Source organism: Myotis nattereri (assembly GCF_964212035.1).
Source record: "Myotis nattereri genome assembly, chromosome: 15".
NCBI lineage: Eukaryota > Metazoa > Chordata > Mammalia > Chiroptera > Vespertilionidae > Myotis > Myotis nattereri.
This window is the reverse complement of record NC_138090.1, coordinates 48219328-48229493: the sequence shown is the minus strand read 5'-3', so window position 1 is coordinate 48229493 and position 10166 is coordinate 48219328. Positions and strand designations below refer to the sequence as shown.

General features: G+C 64.3%; 1 protein-coding gene across 2 annotated transcripts; it reads right to left on the bottom strand.

Annotated features, from left to right (window-relative positions):
- Positions 1-355: 355 nt before the first annotated feature.
- Positions 356-10060, bottom strand: NOP53 (NOP53 ribosome biogenesis factor; the record flags this gene model as incomplete). 2 transcript variants are annotated; one of them, XM_081108196.1, is made up of 14 exons in its annotated part: positions 9468-10060; positions 9146-9390; positions 8592-8656; positions 6513-6621; positions 5637-5836; positions 5409-5479; positions 4470-4565; positions 3318-3422; positions 3028-3243; positions 1898-2073; positions 1630-1696; positions 843-919; positions 588-644; positions 356-414 (listed from the first exon to the last, which is right to left on the bottom strand). In XM_081108196.1, the coding sequence occupies exons 1-14, from the start codon at positions 9615-9617 to the stop codon at positions 408-410; spliced, it is 1641 nt and encodes a 546-aa protein (XP_080964322.1). In that variant the 5' UTR covers positions 9618-10060. The 2 variants fall into 2 exon arrangements, with proteins under 2 accessions (XP_080964322.1, XP_080964323.1); XM_081108197.1 differs by lacking the exons at positions 356-414; positions 9468-10060 and having other exon boundaries at positions 584-644; positions 9146-9382.
- Positions 10061-10166: the final 106 nt, after the last annotated feature.

Here is a 10166-nt window from a genome sequence, read left to right as displayed (position 1 = left end):
TAGCGTCCTTCACCGGGTGGGCGAGAGGGCTCTGCCTGAGAGCCACCCGCACTGTGACAGCCTGTCATCAAGACCCTCCCTCACCGCCTGGGCCAGAGCAGGGGGCCCCCTCAAGCCAGAAACCCAGGGGTGGACCTCCCCTCCCCCCCGCCAGCCTGCCAGCGCGTCTCCTCTCAGACCCTCCTCATGGGAAAGGGTGGCCCACTTTGTCCCCAAGGGACAGGCCCTCTGCTACGTCCGGGGTTCCCACCAGGGTTGGAGGACATGAAGGTTCTGGAACCTACATCCCTGTGAGCGAGAGGGGGACGGACAGGGAAGCTGCCCACAGCAGGGGGAGTAACACACAAGGCCCAGGTGTTGGTACGAAGGTGCTTTATTGAAGGATGAGGCTCCGCATCCACCATCAGCTACAACCTGGGGACAGAGGAGGGGGCTGAGGGTGGACGAAGGCAGTGGGGGCCCCATGTTCTCACCCACTTGACACCCCCCTCTGGTTTGGCTCTTCTGCATCTGGTACAGTTACCAGGTTTGGGACAGGCCTGGGGACCCCGTGGGTGCCACAGGAAGGAGAAGGGGGTGTCACTCACTGGATCTCCCGGAACGCCCGCTTCTCCACGAGCTTCACCTTGTACTTGCGCTTGAACCTGGAGAAAACAGGAGAGTGGTTAGTGATGCACACCCACCAAACAAGGGGGGGTTGTCCCCGCACAGCCGCTGAGGACCCCTCCAGACAGTCTCCAAGCCCCTGCAGGCGGTCTCTGAGGCCCCCCTGCCCCGCAGCTTCCGAGGCCCCCCTCCAGGCAGTCTCCAAGCCCCGCCCTCCCACAGGCAGCGGCCCTCACTTGGCTCTCTCCCGGGGCTCGATCATGTTTCTCTTCTGAAAGCTCTTGAACCGGTCACGGAGGATGTTGCCCTCGGGCTGCGGGACAGAGGAGGTGTCACTGGGCGCCGGGCAGACCCCCAGGCCTCTGACCTCTCCGAGGGTCCAGCCAGGGCTGGGGGGGGGGGGGCTCACTACAGTTTTCCCATCAGCAGAGCCTCGGGCGCCAGGGCTCAGCTGGCCCTGAGCTCATGGGGTGACGGTACTGACCTCCCGCTGCCTGAGCTGGGTTTGCAGAATCACCGGAAAGAGGACGGTGAGGTGAAAGGGGGCACACAGGCAGAGGGAACGACCAGGCCAGGGGTCAAAGAGGGGCACAGCAGCCCACTGAGGCAGCACGGGGCTGCAGGCTGAGGCCAGACCTTGCAGGCCAGTGGCCGGGTGAGAGACTGGGCTTCCTCCAGGGCACTGGGGAGCCACGGAGGCTCCAAGTGGGGGAGGAACATGGTCCGTTCTGAGCTTTAGGGTGACCCTCTGGGACAGGAGGGGACAAGGGCAGCAGACCAGGGGCTGCGACGGGGCCTGGCTGGGACGAAAGGCCTCTGAAACCATCATGTCAGTTGCCCCGCACCCCTGGGGACCGCAATCTCACCCGTGCCCTCAGCCCCCAGGCATCAGCCCACTGGCCCAGCCTGGGGGCAGCCAGAGTGTCGCCCACAGCCCCTGGGGGGCATGGGGAGCAAGGATGGTGTCATCACCGGGCACGGGCTCTCCCTCACAGACCTCAGCACCCCCAGCTGGGCCAGTACCTTCAGGGTCCGGAGCGAGTCAGCCAGCTCCGAGCTGAGCTGCACGTCGATGTCGGGGTCCTGGTACCTGGAGAGCAGGGCAGGGCGTTCAGGGGCTGGGACCAGGCAGAGTCCAAAGACCCTTCTTGGGAGAGTGGGCTGGGCAGTGGCCTCTGAGGACACGGGGCTTTGGGGGAGACATGGTCCCGCAGGAGGGCCAGGCTGAGGCACTGGGATGGGGATCAGGACTCCTGCCGGCCTCCCCAGGGTCCCCCAGCCCGGGCCTCACTTGAGCCGCCCCAGCCTGCGGGGCTTGTCGGCCTCGGCCAGCCGCTGTGCCCGCCGCCGTTCCCGCCGCAGCGCCAGCTCCGCCAGCCGCTGTGCCACCTGGGCCTTGATCCCGCGCAGCCTGAAGAGCTCCTGGTGCCGCAGCCGGGCGGCCCGCACCGCGGCCTGCTGTACCCGCTGCAGGACAGCTGGAGTCAGGCCTCGGCGCAGCGCCCTCCGCCCTGCGGGGCCTGGTCTCCTCCCGGACCTCCGCCACCTCCCGCAGGACGGTTCTCCTGGCCACCGGAGCCCCGGTCACAACAGGCCAGCGGCTCCAGTTCCCTCACCGCTTGGCCTCCCGAACCTTCCTCATCCATCAGTCCCAGCGCCCCGAACGGGCAGGAGGACCTTGGTCTACCCCGTGGTCGGCACACTCATTAGTCCACAGAGCCAAATACCAACAGTACGACAACTCACATTTCTTTTGAGAGCCAAGTTTTTTAAACTTAAACTATATAGGTAGGTACATTGTTATTAACTTAATTAGGGTCCTCCTAAGGCTTAGGAAGAGCCACACTCAAGGGGCCAAAGAGCCGCATGTGGCTCGGGAGCAGCAGTTTGCCGACCATGGGTCTAGCCCAGGGGTGGGCAAACTTTTTGACTCGAGGGCCACAATGGGTTCTTAAACTGGACCGGAGGGCCGGAACAAAAGCATGGATGGAGTGTTTGTGTGAACTAATATAAATTCAAAGTAAACATCATTACCTAAAAGGGTACGGTCTTTTATTTCAATAGTTTTATTCATTTCAAACGGGCCGGATCCGGCCCACGGGCCGTAGTTTGCCCACAGCCGGTCTAGCCTGTCCCCCTGCATCCCCTGAACCCAGAGTGGTGTCTGGAGGGCGCTGGGAAATAGTCTCTCTCAGCTGGCAGAGCAGCTGCGAAGATCCCGAACTGGGGGAGGGGGGGGGAGCAGCTCCGGGGACTACAGAAGCGGGATGTGGGACCAGAGAGGGCGGGGTGCAGGGACCAGAGAGGGCGGGGTGCAGGGACCAGAGAGGGCGGGCTGCGGACACAATAGAAAGCAGGCTGAAGACAGAAGAAATCAGGCTGCGGGAGCAGAGAGCGCAGACCCGGGCCCACGGTGCTCACCAGCATCCGGGCGGCCTTCTCCCGCCGACGTTGCTGCTCCGTCTTCTTCTCCACGGCGGCCAGGCGGGCAGGCGGGGTGGCCTCGGCTCCTCCGAGCTCGTCCTCTCTGGCCTGGTCTCCAGCCCCCTCGGGCGCCTGGCCCTGGCCCTCGCCTGGCTCCCCCTCCCCATCCGACTCCTCCAGCAGCCCCTGGCACATCTCCTCAAACACAGACTCCTGGGGGAGGGAGGGTGTCAGGGGCCAGGCGAGGGCAGACGGGAGGAGGGGCGGGCGGGCAGGTGTGGGCTCACCTGGGTGGCGGCCTGCTCGGCGGGGGGCAGGGCCAGCTGCCGCTCCAGCTTCTCCGCCTCCCTCTGCCGCTGCAGCTCCACCTCGTGGGCTTCCCAGAGCAGCGTCTGGGAGGGACAGGGCAGGGTGAGGGCGGCCCCGGGCCTCTCCTGGAGTTACAGACCTGGCCCCCCACCCCAGCCCCTCCTCTCCCTGGTCCCCAGTTACAGCCTCACCCCGCCCTCCCCGCAGCGGCCAGAGGGGGCTCCTGGCTTCCCTGCCAGTTCCCCTACGGACAGTCTGGGCTGCACACACCGAGTTTCATTTACATGAAACACCCAGAAACGGCAAATCCAGGAAAGAGCGGGGTGGTGCCTAAGATGGGGAGACGGGACTGGGGGCGATGAGCATGGTGGTGCCGTCTACAGGGCTCAGCGCATACACGCGGCACCACTGGCATGTGCCCCTAAGTGGGCGCATCCTATGGCACAGGAGTCACATCTCTGCAAAGCATTACATATGTTTAGAAAATGACTGACCTTCCCCCTCCTTCCAGCACCCACGCCACCCTCGCCTGTCCGAGGGGAGCAGACTGCGGCCAGGCTCCTCCTCCCGCCATCAGGGCGCGGGGTTTGTTTCTGCAGACACCTCGCTGTTACCACGTGGGCCCGCCCCCCACTCCTGTTGCTCAGACACCCGCTAATGCACGATGTGGAATAACATTCACGCGTGTCCTGCATCTACTCACGACCTCATTTCTCTCCGGGAACATGTGCTCCCCGGGGGATGGAGGGGGGGGCCACGTGTCCCCACTGTTCACATCTGTGCTCAACAAACGTCTGTGAGATGAACAGTGACTCTCACAGGCAGGTTTCTTGTTGCTAAACTATCCTCGGCCTCAGACCTGTTAACGGTTTAAGGCCCCTTTGCACCAACGCGCCGTGAACTTCCCAAAAACTGTACCCACTGGACCCGCCTGAAACTCCCATTCTCCTCTTCCCACAGCACATGCCCCATTCTCAGCCGTGTCCCCTCCTCCAGGAAGCCCTCCTGACCCCAAGGCTGGGTGTGGTCGTCCCTCTGAGTCCCCAGCTCTGGGTGGGCACGGAGAACGTGCCAGGCGAGGGAATGCCGACCCCGCGACATAGGCACCGGCTGAGGAGAGGGCTGTGTACCTGGTGGTCCTCAAAGGACGGGTTGTAGGAGGCTCCGGAGGGTGTCACCTCCACGGCGGGCACCTGGGACGGCTTGGTGTGGAGACGCGGCGGCCGCTGGACAAAACCCAAAGCAGGTGAGGCCTGGGAGCTCCGGGCGCCCCTCCCCACGAGTCCAGGCCGGGAGGTGCTGTGGGAGCCTGTGTCTGGGACAACGGCCACCTGGCTCCGCCGGGAGTGGCCCCCCCAGGCCCAGCCGGCTCCCCGCATTGGCTCTGCCCGCCTTCCCTGAGACCAGTCCCTGTGACCCCCACGGGGGCGGGGGGGGCGACACCTGACTTAGTCACCATGGCCTGTCACCGACCCGGCAGCAGTGCCGGTCAGAGCAGCGCCGGCCGACAGACTCAGAGCGCAGCCTCCACCCCCTGGGGCCTGTGAGAGCCACACAGTCCTGGCTCCACTCAGACCCTCTGCACCTCAACAAGACCCCGGTGACGCGAGTGCTCCCTCCGGCTGAGCAGCACCCTCACAGCCTCCACTTGCGGACTTTCGTCGTCCCTGCCCCTGCCCGTCGGGCCTCCCCAGCCGAGGCCCTGTCTCCAGCAGAAGCCGGGGTCACCCTGCGTACCCTGCCCTTGTTCCCCTCCCACCCAACGCCGTCTCCCCAGAGCCCAGATCCCACCCGCTCCTTTACAACAAAACATCAGCAGAATAAAACTCTGAAACCTGAGCTGCCCCCCAATCTCCCCCCGCCACCCCACCCCGCAGAGGACGCCTGCAGGTCCCCCGACTGCCCGGCCTGGAAGCTCCCCAGGTCCCGAACCCTCAGTACCTTCTTCTCTGCAGCAAGGGCTTCCCTGCAGCACCTGCTCTCCCCCTTCGAGGCCCCGCCCCATCTGCTGCTCCCCAGCCCCTCCCTCGACCCTGACCGCCCCGGACGCCACTCAGGCGCAGCCTCACCTTCACGCCCTTCTTCTTGGTCTGCTCCAGGAAGAAGGGGTCCTGGCCGGCCAGCGGCCGCTCCAGAGGGTCTGCGGAGGCAGAGGGTGCTGGGGGCTGGCCCGTGTGGGGAACCGACGTGACCCCTCCGGCCCGCCCCCAGGTGACAGCCCGCCCCAGGTGACAGGCCGCCCCCAGGTGACAGCCCGCCCCAGGTGACAGGCCGCCCCCAGGTGACAGCACACTCACTGTCTGTGGCCCAGAGGTCGTAGAAGGGCCGCTCCGCGGTGTCCGGGGGCCCGGGCCTGGCTTTGGCCGCAGGGGGGCTGCGGAGCCGGGCCTGCGCCCTGCGCACCTCCCGGGGCAGCTCGCCCTGCTTGGCCAGTCTCTCCCATAGCTGCTCCTTCCGCCTGAGCTTCTTGGCGTTGGGGACCTGGTGGGCGAGGACGCTGGGCGGGGGAAGTGCACAGGCCAAGTGGGTGAGGGGAGCCTGGGAAGGGCCTGGCTCCCCCAGTCGGGCTCCCACCCCTGCTCACCCCACACTCGGGCACCCGCCTCCAGCAGCCCCTCTCCCAGGCACCCTCCCCAGGCCAGCTTCCTCCCAGGAGCCTTAGAGAGCATCTCCCCGTCTGTCTGCAGCCCAGGCCTCTCTGAGCCTGAGACCCAGCAAAGCAACGCCTCTGGGGCCCTTGCCCCGACGTCTCCCAGGAACCTCACACCCCACATACCACCGACCTCAGCAACGTCCCCAAAGCTCCTCCTCCTGCCACACTCCCATCTCAGGGCCAGCCCCACCCTCCACCCACTGTTCACCCATCGCCTGACCACCTGCCCCCTCCTCCAGAGGTCAGTCACTAAGCCTGGCCTGACCCACCTCCTGCCCCCCCCGCCCCCCAATCCCTGGCAGGTCCAGGTCCCACCCTCGCCTGCTCCAGCCGCAGCACCCCGGCCCTGCCTCACGCCCTCCAATCTTTCTCCAAGGCCCAAATCTGACCCCACCCCTGCCCTCCAAGTGACCCTCACACCCCCTCCCTCCCCAGGAGCTCCTTCAGGGCCAGGACGTGAGCGGGGCACAGGCAGGAGGCCCTGCCCGGGGGAAGCAGGGCCTAAGCGACTGGCACTCACTCTTTGGGGGCAGGGATCTTGGACGTGTTCTCTAACACCAGGTCCACCCGCAGGGGTTTCTTGAGGAGCAGTGGCCTCTTCTGGCCTTTGGTGCTCTTCCTGCCACGCTCTGGGGGTGGAGAAAGGAGAGGAGTCAAGGCCAAGGCCTCCTCATGCCCCAAGACCAGCTCCGCACCCACCGCATGCTGTTCCTGGGACCTGCGTCCCAGCAGACCTGGGGGCCCCAGGCTGACTCAGGCCCCTGCCTGGGGGAGGACGCCTCCAAGGCTCTGCCTCCCACACCACCCCCCGGGCCAGCCGGGCCAGCCCTGTGCTGGCGCAGAGGGGTCAGACCCACACACACGAGGCTCCCAGACACAGCGGGGACATGGCCACAGAACCAGGACTAACAAGGAAGGAAGCAGGACCCGACATGGCAGATTCTCAGCACAACAGCCTTTACTTCTAAAACCTCACAGTGAGAAGCGAGAACTCCGGGACAAAACCCGCTCCCGCCCACGGACCGTGGGACCACGTGGAAACGACCTGCTCCTCTGTGCCCCACAATGAGGCTGATGCCAACCTCGAGGGCGGTGTGGGCAGCCTGAGCTCGCAGCCGCTGCCGCCTCTCTAACCTAAAGCAGGACCCACACTCGCCCCTCCTGTTCCCAGACCGTCCCACCAGCAGAGCCTCCTGCTTCCTCCCCGGCCTGAGGGCAGGTCCTGACAGCCCTGAGCCCAGATCCTCTTCTGGGAAACCCGCCTCGTCCACCACCTTCCCCCGGTGAAGGTCTCCTCTGCCTGGAGGCGGCCCGGTGCCCCTCTTCCTGCTCACTGACACGGCCGCTCGCTTTGGTGAGAACAGGTCCCCTGACTGCTCTCCAACGTGACCGTGAAGCCTTAGAGGCTTGCCACATGCTCCACACGGCCGCCAGCTCTCCCATGAAGCAGACCCCTTCGCCTGCTCTGCCTCCCCCGGACCCCCGTTACAGCAGGTGCCTGTTCCCGGTCTGTTTCCAGGTGCCGCGGACCCCCTCACCGTCCTCACTCACTCCCCACCTGTCTCAGCACCTCCCGGCCCTGCCTTCCAGCCAATGATAGCCAGCAGGTCGAGGCAAGTGTCTCACTTACTCATTCAAGTGCGCCCTCTACTCCTTATCAAAGCACGTTTTAGTAACTAACACCAGTCTGATTCCTTCCCTGCGGGTCCTTGACTTGCTTTTCGGCAAACGAATGCGCCCCGCTATGTGAAGTCTAATCTACTCATCGAGACAGACCCCCGCCGGCTTTTCTGTGCACTGAGATCTCCGATACCCCAAAAAGGAAACCCGACTCCTTTACGGCAGGGCCTGGCCTGCTTTCTGCTCATCCCAGGCCCTCTTGTTTATGAAAGGGCTAAAGAGAATAAACCGGGGCCGAGAAAGACTTCTTGTGCTCAGCAGACACCTTGCAGAACGCTTGCAGCCCTGAGCACAGCATAGCCCAGGTAACCGGAAGACGCCTGGCATGGGAGGAGCCAAGGGCAGACCGGAACGTCGGCAGAGCGGCTCGCAGCCAGCAAGGATTGATAAAAACCTCTCTCGCCCTAGCTAGTCTGGCTCAGTGGATAGGGCGTCAGCCTGCAGACTGAAGGGTCCCGGGTTCAATTCGGGTCAAGGGCACATGCCTGGGTTGTGGGCCCAACTCCAATCCCCGGTAGGGGGCGTGCAGGAGACAGCCAATCAATGATTCTCATCACTGATGTTTCTATCTCTCTCCCTCTCCTTCCTCTCTGAAATCAATAAAAATATTTTTTAATAAATAAATAAATAAATAAAATGAAAACCTCTCTCTCCTGCTCTCTTGGCTGATGCCTTTCTCCGTCTCAGCCCACCTGCACCCAGGTGCCTGGAATAAATCTTTTTGGATGCGTTATGGTCTCAGGTCACAGGTGCGCGACCCCGGCCCACCCCGAACCTTTCAGTTTACAGTGAAGCCCCTTTTAGGAAGGGTTTGCCATCGGAGCCATGTCATCCGCGCGGACGCTCTCAGAGGCAGAGGTGGGCTGGACAAGGACTCACCGTTGCCTAGCAACACACCACAAAGCCCTTCCTCACTCACCTCTGCCCTTGGGGCCAGTATCCACGAAGAAGAGTTTATCATCGGGGGCCTCCGACACCAAGCCCCTGGGAGATGGAAATACAGAATGTCAGCCACAAAAATAAAAATAAAGAATGTCAGCCACATCCTCTAGGAATTGATCGACTTCCAGATGCCGGGGAGGGAGCAGGGTGCTGCGGAAGGCGTAGGTTTCGCCTGGCAGGGGGGGCTCAGCTTCCGCTTATGCCCATTCAAGCACCCTCTTGCCGGGGTGGGACCCCTTCCGGCTAAGGCTTCCGCCATCGGCTTACAGAAGGTAATGCTTAAAGCCCACGGCGCCAGGCCGGGTGCACGGGTCACACAGACGCTAGGAGGTTACAGCACCGGTTTACCTGAATCCTAACTTAACCGGGAGTCCCGTACCCGCTCACCCTACCAAGTGCCTCAGCCGCCCACCCAGGTCCCCAGCACAGACGCTCCCAGCACCCCGGAAGCCCCCCCCTCCCCCCGCTCGCTCGGCCTCCCCGGACCGTACAGAACGGGGCCCAGCAGCCGGAAGTCCCGCCCCCACGCACCCGCTCGTGCGCTCCTGCAGCCGCACGTCCTCTAGGAACTGGTCGATTTCCAGCCCCAGCGGCTCCTGAGCGAGCCGCCGCCAGCCCCGCTTCTTGTTTCTGGGGCCTCGCCGCCGCCGCCTCAGCGCCGGGTCCACCGAGGTGGGCCGCAGCCCCAGGAAGCCGGAATCGGCCTCGCTTTTTGAGCGGAGCTGGCCGCTGCCGCCGCTGCTGCCCGCCGCCATGTTGTTAAAGGAAGACTCCGGCTGCCGGAAGCGGAAATGCAGTGTGGGGCATGCGCGCGCAGACACCCCCCCCCCCCCCGCTCACTCCCGGCACCCACGTCGGTGGCCGCCATCTTGGTAAAGTGGATGCAGGGGCCCAGGCGCAGGGAGGCGGCCATCTTGAGAAAGGGCAAATGGCTCCTCCCTCCTCCGTGGATTCCCGTCCGCCGCGGGATTTTGGGTACTTGGCTCTCGCCCTCGCCAAACATCTTGCCCAGACGCCCAGGAATATTTTTAAATCGGAGTATTATTTTTTTTAAAAAATAGTCTCCTTAGAAAAGAAAAATCGGAACCATGACTGGCAGATGCGGAGCGAGACACGTTCCAACCTCAGAGCGCTCGGCCGGTCCGTGTACCCACCCTGGAACCCCGGGACCCCGCGGGCTCTCGGAACGTGGAGGTGGAGGCGCAGGAATGCACGTGCGGGGAATGTTAGACACGCCCTGTCGGGACCCCGCCGGGGCCGCGAACCCGGGGCCAGCCACGGAGCCCGGCCTCGGTTTCCCCGCCTGCACAACGGGGGCGATAGCAGCGCCTCGGCCTCGGAGGCCTTTCTGAGGCAGAAACGAGGTCCGTGCATTTCTGCAAAGCGCTCAGGAGCGTGCGCGGCGCCGGAACCTGGGCTCTTGCCGCGGCCTCCCCGCCGCGCTTCATCATGGATTCAACGACGTGTCCACTGTTTACAAATAAGGAAGGAAGCTCGGCGGCCCTGGCACCCGCCCCAGGCCTCCGGGGCCTCCTGGCGGCGGCTCTGGTCG